Source organism: Phocoena phocoena, chromosome 20 (genome assembly GCF_963924675.1).
Source record: "Phocoena phocoena chromosome 20, mPhoPho1.1, whole genome shotgun sequence".
NCBI lineage: Eukaryota > Metazoa > Chordata > Mammalia > Artiodactyla > Phocoenidae > Phocoena > Phocoena phocoena.
In genome coordinates, this window is record NC_089238.1 from 3,028,888 (window position 1) to 3,045,564 (window position 16,677).

The following is a 16,677-nucleotide window of genomic DNA, read 5'->3' on the forward strand; positions in this document are numbered from 1 at the left end:
CGTGCGCGAGTCTTTCCCTTCCTCCAGGGAAAGTACTGCATTCCCGACCGTTAAGCTAGGCCGCCCTCTCCTGGTTGCCGTGGCAACCGCACAAGCGCGCCCGCCCCACCCACCCACCCGCCGCGCAGGCGCAGCAGGCGACGTAGCGGACACTTCCGGGAGGCAGATAATTTCGCTTTACCGCCTCCTGGCGGAAGCCTACGGTCAGAGATTCCCCGTTCCCCTCGTTGGCCGCCTCCGCCAGAGGTTTCATTCAGACCCGCCTCCTGCCTCCGTGCCTCTAGTCCAAGTAGCCCAGCGGGTAGTGCTCACGCCTTTTTTCCGGAGCTCTGCCCCTCCGAGTTCCCCAGGGCACAGCTCCTTCTCCCCTCCCACCCCTGTCTCCGGGGAGCTAATTACACCCTGTCTCCCCAACCTCACCGTTTCCCGCCTGACCGTCCGTGCCCCGGAACCCCTCAGAGCCTCCGTCACCGTCTTCGCGGCAACGGCCACCCCCTCCCAGGAAAAGGCCGGGGCCCAGTTTATTCCAAATTTTATCATCTCTTTTTAATTTAAATTCACTTAATAATTATCTGTTTCACGTGGACTCGAGGCGGTCCCGGAACGCGGTTTGGGAGCTCCTTGCAGGGCGGGCAGGTGGGCCAGCCTCTCCTTGGGGCTGGGGGCGGCCACGGGGTATGTACAGTGCCCTCGCCTCGCGGTCCCGCACTTTTCCCAGGAGCAAGGGCCGGGTGACGGCAGGACGGTGCCGCTCAGGTGGGAGGGGGTGCCAGTGTTTAGGAAAGGGCAGAAACCGGCCCCTGGACAGTAGTTCTTGGACCGCCCCCACCCCAGGGAATGCGGGGGACGGGGAGGATGCTAAGAATGAGAGAGGCAAAGGGGCAGATCTATATACAAGGGACCCGGGAAGCGGGTGGCGGTCCGCAGGAGGGTTAGGAGAGAGGCACGCGCAGAAGCAGGCCACCCATCCGCCCCCATGTCCTCGTGAGGGCCCACCACTCCTACACACGCTTGACCAATGCCGGGAGGGCGGAGGGGGAGGGAAAGAGGGGCCGGGGGCGTGTCCCGGGCCAGGTGGGGCGGGATCACCGCTTGAAGCGGTAAGTGATGGGAAGCAGCAGCTTGCTCTTCTTGAGGGCCTGCACCTTCTTGAGGGTCTCATCGTCCAGGGCCAGGAAGCAGCGGCGCGAGTACTCGAGCAGACGCTCCTTGGAGGGGTCGAACTCGCCCACCTCCGCCAGCTTCTCGGGGGCCACGATGAGCAACTCCGCGATGGGCGTGGTCAACGCCACCGTGTTGCGGTCCACTCGGTGGTGCTCGAAGGCCCGAGACATGCTCTTCAGCTTCTGGAAGGTGCCCAGGATCTTCTTGTAGCGGCAGAGCACACCGTCGGCGTCCTTCACTGCAGGGCCGAGGGGAGAGAGCGAGAGAGAGGCATTGGGGGGGGGCGGGGGCAGAGAGAGGAAGTGGGAAGGGGAGGCCAGAAGATCAGGAGAACAAAACAGAGAACGAGGAAAAGCAGTGAGAGTTACAAGAGGCGGAAGAAATGTAGACAGAAGTCGGACCAGAGGAAAATCAGAGAAGGCAAGCCCAGGGAGGGGGATGAGGAGGAAAAATGAAGGAGGGAGTGGGTTCAAGGGTGGAGTTCCCAACCCACCTGGGCCATGGCCCCCTTCCCTGTTACTGACAGGAGCCCAAGGCTCAGGAAGGTCAAGCCCCAGGCGGCGGTGAGGGTGGACACAGATTTAAGGATTGTAAACCAGGACCACACGTGGAGGCCAGGACAGACAACCAGGTCTGGTCTCTTTGCTGATGGGGAGACCAAGGCTTGGGAGGACAAGGGGGAGCTCCTTGGAGGTCACACAGCAAGTCCCCAGCCCAGAGCCCCAGAGACCCCCACCCCCTGTGCTTCGCTTACCCCGCTGCCTCTCTCGGGCCTTGGGCTTCCCGAAGCGCCTCCGGCCAGTGCCCCCTTTCTGCTTCTGCCTTTTCCTCTCCCCGTTACTGCCTTGTGCAGATGCTCCGCTGAGTGAGGAGGCAGCCGACTCGGGGTCTGAGGCCTCGCCCCCAGGCCCGCCTCTGCCGTCCCCCTCAGCCCTCCGGGGCCCAGGCTTCAGCCTGCAGTGGTCCTCTGGAGAGGTGAGAGGAGACACGCGCATGCGTGAACTTCACGAACAGGAGGGAGGGAGGGAGGAGGAGTCGGCCAGGTGGGGACTGACAGCACTGTCACACAGGTCCCCAGGAAGGGGTCCCCAAGGAGGGAACAGGCAGGAAGTGCACTGTAGATGCTGCAGTTCCACAAGCAGCTGGGATTTGGGGACAGAGGTCCCACATCTCTGTGGGGGGGGGGGCATGGGCTGAGGATGCTCCTCAACTTGGTGGCAAGAGGTCTGGGGGAGGGGCCCAGTGGACCAAGAGAGTCCCGGGGACCTCGAGAGAGAGTCTTTGACTTTGTGGGGTTCCCACGGTGGAGGAGGGGTGTTCTGGGGACCCAGTGAGGCCTCTATAAGCGGAGAGGCAGGCAAAGCCTGGGTGGGGGTGGGAGTGCAGACCCGGAGGGAAACCTTAGTCTCTGGGTCTAGTGCGCTGGGAAGGGCAGGCGCCCACCCTCACCCAGACAGAGGAAGCAGCGGGGGTTCTGATGCAGGGCCCTCCGAAGGGTGGGTTTGGAGGTCCAGTGTTGGGGTTCCCACCGCGTAAATCCAGAACACCCTGGGCCTGACCATCCTTGGTAGGCTCCCGTCAGCATGGGTGGATGGTGGGAGGCCCCAGCAACCCAGGCTAGAGGTGGCTCAGGAGCAGAGGGGTCCTCAGTAAAGTAGGTGTTGAAAAAACACAGGCCTTTTGCCCAGACTTTCAGCTGACTTCACAGAGAGGGAAGCGGAAGCTTTTGAGGGAGCCAGCCAGGGGCTGAACGGCAGGAAGGGGAGAGGAGAGTCTGGATCCACCAAAACACAGCTAAAGATTTGGCAGAGAAAAGCCCTATAAGAGAATGGGATGGGGCAGTGTTCAGAATACATGGACCAGCAGGGCACAGTGTCCTGTCCAGCAGCAGAAGGACTCAAGCAGGAAGGAAGCTGGGCTTGAAGCCCCAGACATGGCCACAGGTGCAAGGAGAGGGCAAAATGACAGGTCCCCCTGAGCCGCCAGAGGATGAGTGTGGGTGAGAAGGGTCCTGTGTCCCTGAGGAGGGCCGAGCTGGGTGCCGGGGCCCAGGAGTGAGATGGGGAGGGGACTGGCGGCCTCACCTGCATCCATGCGGGCAGAGGAGATGAACTTGTCCAGCTGACACCGCAAGAAGTCCCTCTCCTCCTCCAGGTCCTCAATGCGCTTCTGCAGCCATGAGTTCCTCTCCAGGGCCATGTGCAGCTGGGCCCTAACACCGTTCATCAGGGCCACAGTCGGGGACGCAGCCTCCGGAGGCTCTAGGGACAGCAGAGGACCCTGGTCGACCCCAGGCCTCAGGGCCCTGCACCCCTGCCTGACTCAAGTCCCCCTTCAACCAACTCACCCTCGAAGTTTCCCTGAGAGGGGCTCAGACTGTAAAAGATCTGTGGGTCTAGGTGGGGCGTCTCATCGAAGGGGATGGAAATCTCGAAGGCCTCATTGTCCTTCTTCACTGGAAAAAAGAGGCCGGGGTCACCCCAGGGAAGTCCCAAGGAGCCTCGGACCAGCCCCCAACCACGCAGCCCTGGAGAGGAAAGGGCAGCAGCTGTGGGACCAAGGGTGGAGCAAGGTCCAGTTCCTCACCTGTCCTCCTCCGGCTAATGTTTCGCTCATTCATGGTGCGGCCTCCTGCGGACCCCAGCAGCTGAGAGCCTCAGGGGCACTGGACAGAAACAGCAGCCACAGATGAAGGAACACAGACGGACTCCTAGGGGACATCCCGGGGGAGCTGGGGCTCACGACTGCGGGAGGGCGTGCTGAGGGCTGGGACTCCTGGGTCTGATGGAGGAGGGGACCCAGACCCCTCAGGACTGAGGGAGGACCCCTGGGGTTACAAACTCCTAGACTCTAGAGAACGAGGGTGCTGGATGAAGAAGGACCGGTGGCGTTGACAGAGCAGGCACATCCTGGCCGAAATAGGACAGAACCTCATCACAGGTCGCCTCGGGGGGCCAAAGAAGTGAGAGGTGCGGGGGAGGGAGAGTGTGCCCCAACTTCCAGGCAGGGTGGGGGCCCAAGCCACGAGCCGCGCCTCCCCACCCCCGGTCACCCCACGCACTCGCGTGGGCGATCAAGGCGATCGCCTGTTGGGGAGCTGGGCGCGTGCGCAGTGCGGGGGAAGGTCGTGAGTGGGGACGCGCCCCCGCCCCCGCCCTTTGTCCCGCGGGTGGGAGGGGGAGCGACGGTGGCAAGTGGTCTCAGTGGGGGATGCACCTGGCCGCAGGTGCCGACGCGGCCACCACCGCCCCCACGGCCCGCAGGTGCCCGGGGTCGGACTGGCCGGGGCCCCACGCTCACCCACCCGCGCGCGGAATCCGGCCCGAGGACCGACGGCAGCGGCGGCGGCGGCGCCCATGCCCGGCGCCGGGGAGCGTCTGCAAAGAATAACGGGGAGCAGAGGGAAGCGACCGCACACCCGCGGGCAGGGCGGCAGAGGCGGCGAATCTCGGAGCCGGGCGATGGGAAAGGCAGGGACGCCAGGACCGCCCGATGCGCCTGTTGGCGTGCCTCCTCCAGGAGTCCCCGGCCCCAGATGAGGCCGGCCGTTTGCGGCGGAGGCCGGGGCCGCACTTGCGCGATGGCCCCTTGCAGCGCACCCCCGCCCTTGGCGAAGCCTGGGCAGGGAACGTCACGAATTTCCCAATTCCTGGAGAGCTGGCAGCTCCGGGGGTCCTCAGGGGTGGGGGAGTGGGGGGCGACGGCGCGCCGAGTCCGGCCCGGGAGAGGCGGGGAAATATAGGAAACAGCCGGGAAAGTTGAAGCACAGGGAGGATCCCCTTAAGAGATACCCTGGGAACTGGCCGGTGTGGACCCCTGCAACCCGCTCCGCTCCTTCGCTCCTTCATCTCCCACTGGGCTTCAGCACAGCCAGACCCCAGGGTTCCCAGGATCATGGGGTAGGGAGAGTTACTCCTCCCCGAAAATAAAGGCCTAGAAACCACTCCCCACTCCTGTACCATCACCCCCGTGTTGTTAAGAGCTGGCTTTGGAACATTCAGACCTAGATTCCAGTCCTGGCCGCTCCTTCACAGCCTCAGTCTACCTGTAAAGTGGGGAGATTATAATCCCTTTTAGGTTTGTTGTGGGTATATAGGATGATATGACACGCAGAACGCTCAACTCAGCGCCTGACCGCAGTGAGAGCTCAAGACAGGGCACTGTTACTGTTATCTGAAGTTAGATGGTGGGAAGCTCTTTCCCTCTCTGGGAAGTAGAGACCATTTTTTCCTCCACCCAAGAAGAGGTCGGAAGAAGAAATGAGGCCCAGCACAGTGCCTGGCACAAATCCGACACGCAAGGAAAATTCATTGAGAAGGCAGATGTTTATTCAGCTTCTGGCCCAGCTCCACCTGCCTCTCCTCCCATTCTCAGGTAGCTTCCATGCTCTGGAATTTCTGCCAGCCCTTATGAGAGTCGTGCTTTAACCCTGCAGCAGGAGAACCTAAATGTCTGTGCCACCTAGAAAGTGTCACTCTCCCCTCCTACCCACTTCACACTACGGATAAATTGCAGCCTCAGTCAAAACGTCCAGGGGGAGGCACCTGCCCTAGATCGGTGTTTTTCAAACTACAGGTTCATGCGCAGATAATATGGTAGAATGAAATCTGGAATTGGCAGTCTTAAAAAAAAAAAAAAAGTAGATGGAAAAAAACAGAGATCTGCACGTGGCAGAGGTAACTACTGTTAAACCTCTGTTTTGCATATATTGTGTGTCTATACGGGGTTGCCATATAAAATGTTTCTTACAATGGATCGTGGTTTAAAAAAAAAAGAAATATTTGAAAACATTCGGCCTATATGACACAGGTGGTCAGGAGCCAAGGTAGGACGAACCCCAGTGCAGGCCAACCTTCCCAGGCAAGCCAAGGCCCAAGTGGGCCAGGCACTTGCTCAGTCTCTGTGCTAGGCAGTCGGCAGAGACACGGTCCCCCAAAACCTCACACGCTCAAAGTGGAACCCGTGTTTAGTGAGTGTCCAGTCTCAGACCCTGGCTGGGGAGTGGGAAGCAGGTCTGGGGCCCCTTCCCCCAGCCTCGCAGGGGGGCCTCAGCAAGATGCTGCAGATTCCTGATGGCCCCCAACCACGGGTTTCCAGGCCCGAGAACTTCAACGCACAGCACTCTGCTCCCTACCCCTCCAGTCAGGACTCAGCCGTGGACTCGCTGATGTCTCTGAGGTTAGAGGACTCCACGCTGTAAACGTGAGGTCTTTTTCCCATCCTTATCTCCAAAACATTGAGGACCCGAAGATTACTCCTCAAGGCAGGGCTCAGCCTCCCCACGGGGGGGGGGGGGTCCTGTGTTTGTGTCCAGGGCCCCCGCAGCCCAGCCTCTGGCGCTCCCGGCTGTCTGAGGGCGACGGGAGTCCACGCTCCCCACAGAATCCCATGGTACCCGAGGTACCCCGCAGCCTGGCTCAGGGATGCTTCCACCGAGCGTGCTTCTGCAGCGTGTTCTGCTCCATAAATCGGCGTGGACAGTGCGGGCACTGGTAGGGGCGCTCCCCGGAGTGGACCCGGCTGTGCTGGGCCAGCTCGCCCGCCTCTCGGAAGCGGCGAGGGCAGAGCGGGCAGCCGTGGGGCCGCCCGCCACCTGCCCGGTGAATGGAATGGTGCCGCGCCAGGTGGCTGGCCCGCTTGAATGCCTTCCCGCAGGTATCACACTCAAAGGGCTTGACCTCCGAGTGGGTGATGCTGTGTCGCTGAAGGTAAGACATGTACTCGAAGACCCGGGAGCACACTGGGCAGCTGTAGCACTTTTTCTGAGCCGAAGCCCCATCGGGTCCGGACTCTCTCTGAGACTCCTCGTCCACCAGCACGGTGTACGGGACGCCCTGGGTGTCTATGAGCAGGTAGTGGTTGGGCCTCGAAGGGGACGAAGTCTGGGGACATCCTGTGGAAGAGGAAGGTCCGGGTTCTGGGGACCCGCCTGTTCGAGGGGGAGGCGCCTCCATGGCCTCAGCGGAGGGAAGCGCCAGGGGCTGGGGGCAGGGGGACGGCAGCACCAGCATCCGGAGGGGTGACTGAGGCCTGGTGGAGGGAGAGAGGATGAGAAGGTTACAGTAGAGGAGGGAAGCTCAGCCCCACGGGCTCTGTTCTCCTCTCTCTATGTAGCCTACTCAGGAATTCTGCAACCCCCATCCCCCATCTCTCCAGTCCTTCGGTCCTGAACTCTGTGACCCTCTGTAAGGCTCCTACGCACCCCCTCCTTGAAAAACCTCTCCGATTCTGTTCCACCACCGACTGTACGCACAGGCTCTCTTTATCTTTCCGCTTTGTGCCCCCCTCAGGTCACAGGTTGCCCGCAGGCCCCACCTAATAGACCTCCAGGCCTCTCCCTTGTCCACGCCACTGATCCCAGTCTGGGTGTCAGTCCATCCTACATATTCCACCAAGAAGCATTTCCTACCCCCTCTATATGCACTCAGGCCTTCTCAAATGGGTTGTCACGTTGGGAACCCCACGTCCTAACCCGCCCACCTCCCCTCGCCCGGCTACCTGCAGGTTCTCTCCAGTCCGCGCCCATCCACCCCCCAGTCCTGGCAGTGTCCCAGCGCTCTCTAGGGTTCCACCAGCGGCCCGGGCCTTCAGGCCTCTCTACGCAAGTTCTCGGCAGCGCCCCCTCCGAGCCGTCGGAACAGCCCCTCCCCGCCCAGCGCACAGGTACCCGCTCACCCGGCCCCGCCCCTCCCTACGGCCCGCTCCGGCTCCCTCCCGCCTCCCGGCCCCCGTACCCGGTGCAGCAGCCTCTCGGGTCCGGGCGACTCCGGAACGGCCCCGGGCTACTCCCGTGGTTGCAGATGGCGGCGGGTCGGTGGCCTCAGGGTATCCCCCAAGAGCTGGCGGCGCCGGGTAAGGGGAGAGAAGACCAGGGTAAAGAGAAGAGGGTCCAGGGTAGGGCGGTGGGGGCGGGGGCGCCTGGGCCATCAGGAAACGGCTCCGGCCAGAAACACAGGCCGAGATGAAGGTTCCCAGGTGCTTATGGTCCGGTTTCCATCCCCCAACCCCGCTGCCTGCTTCACCCCGTCCGCCCCCACCGCTCCCATAAGCAAATAAGAGCCCTAAAATGGAGTGCGGAATGTTTATTGAGTAAAGGGTGAGGGTGGTGGGTGGAAATGGGGCGACACAGAAATAAGCCAGACTGTGCCCGTACTCTTTTGTCAAATCTTCCACGCAGACAACAGTTCACCACTTCGGGGCGGACAACCAAGGCTCAGAGAGGTTACGCCGCTTGCAAAGGCTCACACAGCACAGTTGGGCGGAAACTGGGCTCCGACTGGCTCCCAGGCACTGGGAGGGGCAACGACTTGGTCTACATCACACAGCTAGAGAGGGAGGGAGGGAAGGAATGTTTCTCCCTTTAGATAGTTGGGGAAACTGAGGCCCAGGGTAAGGCAGTAACCTCAGCGGAGTAAGGGAATGTGTGTGGGAGTGACGCTGTGTGGGTCAGACGTGGTGGCCCAGAGAGGGGCCGGTCAGCACAGGCCGGGTCTGGAACTTAGTGGAGGCGCACGTGCTGCGCCAGCTCCGCTGCGTCCTGGAAGCGGCGTGGGCAGAGCGGGCAGGTGTGCGGTGGGCCGGCGCGGGCACGGTGCGTGGCACGGTGCCGCGACAGGTGGCTGGAACGCTTGAAGGCCTTGCCGCAGGCGCCGCACGTGAAGGGCTTGAGGTCCGAGTGCGACACGCGGTGGCTCTGCAGCCGCAGAGGGCTGGCAAAGACCCGGGCGCACTCAGGGCAGCTGTAGCCCTTGCGAGGGCCTGGCTCTCCCGTTGGTGCCTCGCACTGTGGCGGGCCCCGGGGCTCCTCCTCCAACTGCACCGTGTATGTGTAGGGGACCCCGTTGGCGTCGATGAGCAGGTGGCGGCCCAGCCGCGGGGGTCGGGGCCCCGCCGCCGAGGAAGGAGTGGAGGAAGGGCCTTCCGTCTTGGGGAAAGGGGGAGCCTTGGGGGGCGGCGGGTCCATGGTCTCCGGAGAGGAGGACCGAGGGTGGGGTGGCCGCGGCGGCAGCAGGAGCATCTGGAGCGGCAGCTGGGAGCGGCGGAGGGGAGAGAAATTAAAATCGCCACTTCCTGGGGAGAGTGTACCAATTCTCACTGCTTGTTACCCTCTCTGTACCACTGACCTACCTTCCCTACAAAAAAAGAAACTGCTTCTAGGCCAGATCGCTCTACTTGCATCAAGCAGCTTCAGGGGCTTCTACAACTAAGCTCAGCATCTCAGGGCCCTGACCTGCCTTTCCTCCCGGGTCCTCCTCTCATCCCCCAGCTGGACCAGAGGGCTTCACCCAGCCACTTCCCTCCTCCTCCACCCCAAAAGCCAATCAATTTCCAACTCTATTTCCCCCTTTACATCTTCATAGCCTCTTTCATGTCACGCCAGGGCTCTTGCCTCCAGAATTTCTCTAATGGGTCGCTTCCTCTTCTTCCCAGCTCCAGCTCAGGTTGCATCCTCTCCCCCCAGGACCACCGCAGCAGCCTTTCTTTGGCCTCCAGACCCTCCTAGATCTCCATCCCCACTAGGTTCCCTGGAAGGCCTCCCATCTCTGGATACAGCTGTAGCCTCTCTTAATTTCCTCTCTAGGTACATCCCCGGAGCCCCACTAACCCAATTCCCCACTTTTCACCCAGGGCTCCTCTATCCTGTTCCTACATTTAGCACCTTAAGGTTTCAACATCCTCTCCCATGACCTAACCTGTCCTCGAAATTTCAGGTATGCGTACCTAGGACGCCTCAACTGCCGGCCTTCTACGTAGCCCACGGCCCATGAACTTTGCCACCTGCTACATCTCCACCCAAGGGCCCCTCTCTCTCCCCAGCCCTTAGGTATAAGCCACTGACATCTTTGCTGTTCCTCTCTATACCCCTCGGGGCCTCCTCTCACTCCCCGTGACACACACCAGGGACCCCGAGTCCCTCTCCCAAGCCCCCTTCTCCCTCTCTTCTGCATGCATCTGGCATCTTTATGTCCCCATTCCTATCCCTGCTGTACCAGCACAGCGCCTCCACCCCACTTCTCTGCTCCGCTTCCTTCTGTAACCCCAGAGCCCCTGTGTCCCCCTTTCCACTACGCCCCCAGGAACCCCTCGCTCCCGCACTCCCTCCTGCCTGTCCCCCGAGCCCCGGCTCCTTCCCCGCCGTGCCCCAGCCCCACCCCCACCCCCGTTATCACCAGCCCCTCCCCCAGCCCTGCCCGGCCTCACGCCGTCCCGGAGCCAGGCTCCTCCCTCCATCCCGGCCCCCGTACCCGGTACAGCGGCTTCTCGGGTCCGGAGGAGCAAGCCGAGGTCCCGAGCGGCCCGGGCTTCCCCTCGCGAGTGCCGGCGGCGGCGGGACCGAGGCTTGGGGGAGCTCCGGGCCGGCGGCGCCGGGGACGCGGGCGCGGGGGGCGCGGGGGCGCGAGGGGCGGCGGCGTCCCTGGGAAAGGGCGCCGACCGGAAACGCGCGCGCCTCAAGGAAGGTTCCGCCACCCCACAGCCCGCCGCTCTGACGGCCCGCTTTTTTTGAGTATCTAGGGATCGCGAGAAAGGAGAGGGGCCGAGCGCGCGGGAACCACACAGCCCGCCCCCTGCCCCCGGCTCCCTTCCCATCCTCTACGGGGACAGTTCATTCTCTGGGACAGAGACTGATTAGTAGACGAGACTAGGCGAGGCTGTCTTTTCCCGAAGTCCCACAAGGAACGGACGCGCCCAATCCGTCCTCTTCCCACTGGCCGACCCGCCTGCATCCCCTTCCAAACGAGGCAGAGAGCGGGAAGAGGTTAGTTTCTGTCGGCTGGGCAAATGGGGAGACCGAGGTGCAGACAGGGCCAAACCTTGCCAGATGCAGAGGTGGGCAAGCGTGGCTCTTCCCATCGGACAGGTGGGGAGACGGACGGCCCGAGAGGGCCAGACCCTGCCAGACGCAGAGGTGGGCGAGAGTGGCTCTTCCCATCGAGGAAGGGGGAGACTGAGGCGCAAGGAGCAGCAGCGACAGTGTCTGGGTGGTGTCGGCACAAAGCGCGGTGGGCCCGATGCTCCCGCGCGCAGAGAGGAAGCCGAGGTCCGGCGGCCGCGTCCTGGTGCAGGAGCGCGTTGACCAGAAAGAGGCAGGGCAGCCAGGCCAGATCCGGAACCTAGTGCGGCGGTCGGCGCCAGGCCGCGCCAGGTGGCCGGAGCGCTGGAAGGCCTGGGGCACGCGGCGCACGCGGAAGGTTGGAACGTCGAGTGCAGCGCCGGGGGGCGCCCGCAGCTCGTCCTCCAGCTGCGCGGTGAACTAGTAGCGAATGCTGCGCGTGTCCACGAGCAGGTCGTGGCGCCGGGGGAACCAGAGGGGGGCGGCCGCTGCAGCTGGGGAGGGGAGGCAGCTGGGGGCACAGAAGGGAGAGAACCGGCGTTACGGTCGCGCCCAGACCAAGGACCCCGGCTTGGCCACAGGTGCGTCCGAGAAAGCTGCTGAAAAGAACTTTCTGGGATGATGAAAAAGTTCTATGATCTGCGCGTTGTCCACTGGGACAGCCACTAGCCGCGTGAGGCTATTGCTCATTAGAAATGTGGCTAGGGCTTGAGGACCTGAATTTTAAATGGTATTTCATTTCTCTTAATTTAAATCTAAATTAGCCACAGGTGGCTAACCGCTGCCCACCTTACGGTACAGCTCCTAAACCACCCTCAACCAGTTGCAAACTGGAGACCCGCGGGCCAGAGAGGGCACAGTTATATTTGGTTTGGATCACAGATATGTCTTAGTGTTTTACTGGGCAATATGTAAAAAGCCAGAAGATGCACACACACATTGCCAGCTATTGAAAAAAGTCTCTAGATGGGGCAACAGTAAACTGAAACTGATGAAGCATTCTCAGAAAACCTTCAAGAAACCTCCAGTGACCCAACAACCGTGATCTTAGGCTTCAATTAAAGAGCCTCCGGAACTGTGCCGTCCTAAAGGGCAGCCACCGGCCACAGACAGCTCTTAAGCATTTGGCATGTGTCCGGTCTGAACTGAGATGTGTCATAAATGCAAGACACCTAAAAGATTCTGAAGACTGAGTGTGAAAAGAGTGTAAAGTATCTCATGAATGACTTTTATGTTGATAACATTTAGAAATGATACTCTGGGTATACTGACTGGGTTAAGTATGTTATTAAATTAATTTCAGCTGTTCCTCTTCACTTTTTAAAGCATGGCTCTCTACTGGAAACTGTTGTCCTAGAGGTTCTTCCTCTTTTGTAATTTTATGGGGTGGGGGCAGTAGGGAGAGTAGAAACGTGAACTGAAAGGGTGTGCGCGGTTTAAAGGGGTAACTACACCTTCTGTCTACACCAGGCTTCTCAACTTTGGCACTACTGACATTTTGGGGCTGGATCATTCTTTGTTGTGGGGGGCTGTCCTGTGCACTGTAGGATATGGAGCAGCATCCCTGGCCTCCACGCTTCAGATGCCAAGAGCACCGTCTCTCACCCCTCAATCTCACTCCCCCCCTAGCTGTGACAAGAGACTTGGCCAAATGTCTCCCAAGGGGGCAACATAGATCCTGGGCTCCACACACAACTACCACAGGAGTCTCCCACCCAGATCCCTTTCTTGAGTTTCAGACCCATGAAACTTACTTTGTCCATGAGAGCCACGCCCAGTCCAGCCCAGCCCAGCCCAGCCCACCCCGAACTCTGGAAATAATGACAAGGACCAACGTTTATTGGGCCCTTCCTATGGTGCCAGCCATCACTAAATGCACTGAACCATCAGAGCAGACCCAGGAGGGAGGTGCCATGCGGATGCCTATTTTATAGATGAGGAAACAGAAGCTCCGAGAGGTCACGTGATTGGGACTGAGGTCACACATCCGCTGGACAGCACGTGCTTCTAACTGACCGAGTCAGAGCTCATGGCCACTGTCTGCAAGCACCTCATGCTTCTCCCCAACCCACTGCCGCCACCGGCCCAGCTCACCATGACGGCCTCCACCCCCACCCCCACCCCCCACCCCCGCCCCCGTCCCTTCTCTCTATGGCAACACTGCAGCAGTATAATGACGCTAACCCACAGAATCATGTCATCACCTGACCTAAAACCCTCCTTGCTGCACTTGGAATAAAACTCAGAAGCTGCCACCACCACAGTGCCGCCCAGCCCACCCGGCCCACTTCCAGGGCCTTGTGTTTGCTGTTCTGCCCTCTGGAATACTCCTCCCAGCCCCTCACAAGGACACACCCTTTCTGGCCATTCAGGTCTCAACTCGAGTAATCCTTCGTCACTGAAGCGGCTGCTGGTTGTGTCAGAGCTCAAGCTGGTGAGCAGGTGAGGCCCTGCTCTGGTCTGGTCAGGCCATTCCCTCCACATCTCGTACTGCAGTCCGTAGCAGTCTTGCTCGTTTTTGGATTTGCTACTTTACTGCCTGCTTTTCCCGCTCTGTCCTAGGCAACATTCTACCCTCGGAACCTAGCAAAGGTCTGGGGAGAGGGTGGGGGCTCGGTTCAGCATTGGTTGAATGAATGAATTCAGTCACCCCGTCCAAAGGTAAAGCATCTCCCCGACCAAAACAAAAAGCCTTGCTTCTCTCCTGGGACAGGATCATAATTAAGCCCCACATCCACACCAGTCTGGAAGCGCTAACATCCTCATCCCGCCCCCCCCCCACTTCTACACTCCCCAAAGCCAGAAGGCACCAAGTTCTATCCCTCCCTCATCCTGAATGTTCCCCTCTGCTCCCCAAGCCCCAGCTCTGGCCCCTCCTTCCTGCGCAGGGCCCCTGCACCAGCCTTCTCCCTGCTATCTTGGCCCCCAGGACTGCCCCGGCTCTCCTTGACACTCCTCTCACAGCTATCTCATATGTAACCTCTGCACAAAATCTTGTCACGGCCCCCATGACCCTCAGGACCAAGTCCCCAGGTTCCTCAGCCTGGGATTTGAAGCCCTTCATGAGGTGGCCCAGCCAATCCACCTCATCCCAGCCCCACATGGCATCTCACAGTCCCCTAATGGGACCTAGGGACGTGGCCCTAGGAAAGCACTCCAGCCAGTAACTCACACTGCAGAGGAGAGGCTCCCACCTCACTTGTGTTCCAGCCCCACCCCTGCGATTAAAAAAGAATCAAAACTAACTAACGTTATCTGCACCTGTCTCAGCAGGCACCACGAGTTGCTGTAAAGAAGTGATGGAGCAGTTGGTGCTACCTTCGTATTAGGTGAGTTTGCAGCTCCCCTGATAAGGATGTTTCATTCTATCCCATCTTACAGATTGGGAAACTGAGTTCCAGAATGGGATGGTGATCTAACTCAGGCTATAAACAGAGGCTGTGGCACAGTCAGGAATTCAGCAAGAGACTCCTGCTTCTCACCCCCAGCCAGGATGGCTGGGAAACACAAGCCACTCCCTATTTCAGGATGAGGAAACTGAGACCCACAGAGGCAGCCTCAGGTCACACAGCAAGTAAACAGTGAGGCCAAAACCCCAGCCTCTACCTTCTGTACCAGAAACACGAGATTCTATGGAGCCCCTGCAGTCTCTCCATGGTCCAGGAAATTCCTTCCAGCCAAGTGGTCCAGAACGTGCTGCGCCTGCTGCCCGGCATCCTGAAAACGCCAGAACACAGCGGGCAGGTGTGAGCCCGACCCAACCGGAGCTGGCGTATGAAGCGATACCTCGCCGGGGCGCTTGAAGGCCTTGCCACAGACGAAGGGCCGGAGTTCTGAGTGGGAGATGCTGTAGCTCCTGCGGTGCGGGCAGCTCTTGAAGACCTGAAAACGCTGGGGACAACTGAAGCCTTGCGGGGGTGGGGGGGTGTTGGGCTCCAGCCAGGGGGCCTCCTCCGTGTGCACGTGTAGGGAACACCATTCCCGTCAGTGAGCAGGTGACGGTCCCTGAGAGGCGGGCTGAGGCCGCAGGATGGGGCTGGCGGGGGTGGAGGAAGAGGAGGGGGCCGGCTTAGGGGCGGGGACCACCCTAGGGAGGGAGAGGCCCATGGCCTCCAGAGAGATTCAGGGTCAAGGTACACTTTGGGAGGCTGAGGGGAGGACAGACGGGCGAGTAGATTAAGTTCTTTCTCCGGAACTCACCAGCTCAAAGCCTCTCCATCCCGCGCCCGCGAGTCTAAGCGAGTGACCCAGCGGACGCACCGCTCGGGCCTCTCCGGGCGCCCGGAGCTCAGCGCCTACCTCCCGGCGCCGGCTCGCGGTGCGGAGGTCTCTCGGGTCCGAGCGCGGTGGGAAGCGGCTCGAGGGGCGGCCCCAGGAGGTCCGCCGCGCCGGGTGGTGGACTCGGAGAGCCCGGAGACGGCTCCCACTCCTGCCTCCGTCTCGGCCAGGCGCGGCCCCAGAAATCCGCCCCGGCGGGAAACAAACACCCGCGAACAATGGTTCCGGGTGTCTGCCCGCCTGACTTCTCTGCAATAAGGCGGAGAAAAGCCAATATAAAGTCATTGGCGACGTGGTAGATACAGAGGGAGGGAAGACAAAAGGGATGGCTTTTTGTCCGAAAAGTTGTGACTTTTCTTTAAAAGTCACTTTATGGTTTCCCTGGCAGTCCAGTGGTTAAGACTCAGCCTTCCAATGGAGGGGGTGCGGGTTTGAGTTGGATCCCTAGTCTGGGAGCTAGGATCCCACATGACCGGCAGCCAAAAAACCAAAACATAAACAACAGAAGCAATATTGTAACAAACTCAATAAAGACTTTTTAAAAAAAAGTTCCACATTAAACAAAAAAGTCGCTTTATCCTTCTGGGCTGGAGAAGAAACTAGTCGTCCTAAAATAAATACTTTCTTCAATAGGAAAGAAAATAGACCGTCTACCTACAAATAGGAACAGAAACCAGAAAGGGCTAGTGACTGGTCGGCTGCTACACAGCAAAGACAAAGAGCCAGAATTATTCAGCCGGTGGGACAGCTGAGGAAACCCAGGCCTTGTGATTTAATGTGTTACATGGCAAGAAAATGGAGTCAGGTGTCATTCTCCGTGTTGGTGGTAAAGCCAAGGCCAGAGAGGGGTAGTCACCGGCCCTGGGTCACACAGCTAGTCGGGGCTGGCTTGTATGATGCCAGTCCCTCCACAGGGCTGGAGTGGTGGAGGGAAGTGACACCCGGGTCTAGAGAACACCTGAACTCCTGGCCTCAGTCTCCACAGCCAGCCAGGAAGTCCTGCCCTGATGAATACACCAGGATGCATTGGGCCACCCCCTGGAAAGTGGTCAACCCACCCCAGGTGGGTTAGCCGGTGCTGGCTGCGGTGGCTGGAGCACTTGAATGCCTTCCCACTGGGGCCACACACTTAGGGGCAGAGTTCCGAGTGCAGGACGTGATGCTACCTGAGGTAAAACAGGCTCTTACACGTTTGTAAGCACATGGGGCAGAAGTGTGATGGGAGTTGGCCCGTCTCTTTTTGCATCACCCTGAGCTGCTTCCTCAAGCCACAGTAGGATGTGTGTGGTGATCAATAAGTGACCACTTGAGCTTGCGAGCACAGGTGAGGACAAAATAGGTGACTGAGTTTGAGATGCATCCCGGGACATTCCCAGTTTTAAAACTGAGAGGAAGAAACAAAG

At 60.1% G+C, this 16,677-nt stretch overlaps 3 protein-coding genes across 4 annotated transcripts; all 3 read right to left on the reverse strand.

Moving 5' to 3' along the window:
• Nucleotides 1-520: 520 nt before the first annotated feature.
• On the reverse strand, nucleotides 521-4,541 carry CCDC106 (coiled-coil domain containing 106). Of its 2 annotated transcripts, XM_065899514.1 has the most exons (6): nucleotides 4,465-4,541; nucleotides 3,751-3,829; nucleotides 3,512-3,619; nucleotides 3,249-3,425; nucleotides 1,919-2,131; nucleotides 521-1,402 (listed from the first exon to the last, which is right to left on the reverse strand). In XM_065899514.1, exons 2-6 carry the CDS (start codon nucleotides 3,782-3,784, stop codon nucleotides 1,086-1,088), a joined length of 849 nt encoding a protein of 282 aa, XP_065755586.1. In that variant the 5' UTR covers nucleotides 3,785-3,829; nucleotides 4,465-4,541; the 3' UTR covers nucleotides 521-1,085. The 2 variants fall into 2 exon arrangements, with proteins under 2 accessions (XP_065755586.1, XP_065755587.1); XM_065899515.1 differs by lacking the exons at nucleotides 3,512-3,619; nucleotides 4,465-4,541 and having other exon boundaries at nucleotides 1,086-1,402; nucleotides 3,751-3,784.
• Nucleotides 4,542-6,581: 2,040 nt separating this feature from the next.
• On the reverse strand, nucleotides 6,582-7,175 carry ZNF581 (zinc finger protein 581). Its single transcript, XM_065899601.1, has one exon. The coding sequence runs from the start codon at nucleotides 7,173-7,175 to the stop codon at nucleotides 6,582-6,584; it is 594 nt and encodes a 197-aa protein (XP_065755673.1).
• Nucleotides 7,176-8,231: 1,056 nt separating this feature from the next.
• On the reverse strand, nucleotides 8,232-10,106 carry ZNF580 (zinc finger protein 580). The gene is made up of 2 exons (XM_065899556.1): nucleotides 9,886-10,106; nucleotides 8,232-9,193 (listed from the first exon to the last, which is right to left on the reverse strand). Exon 2 carries the CDS (start codon nucleotides 9,179-9,181, stop codon nucleotides 8,663-8,665), a length of 519 nt encoding a protein of 172 aa, XP_065755628.1. The 5' UTR covers nucleotides 9,182-9,193; nucleotides 9,886-10,106; the 3' UTR covers nucleotides 8,232-8,662.
• Between the last annotated feature and the right edge of the window lie 6,571 nt (nucleotides 10,107-16,677).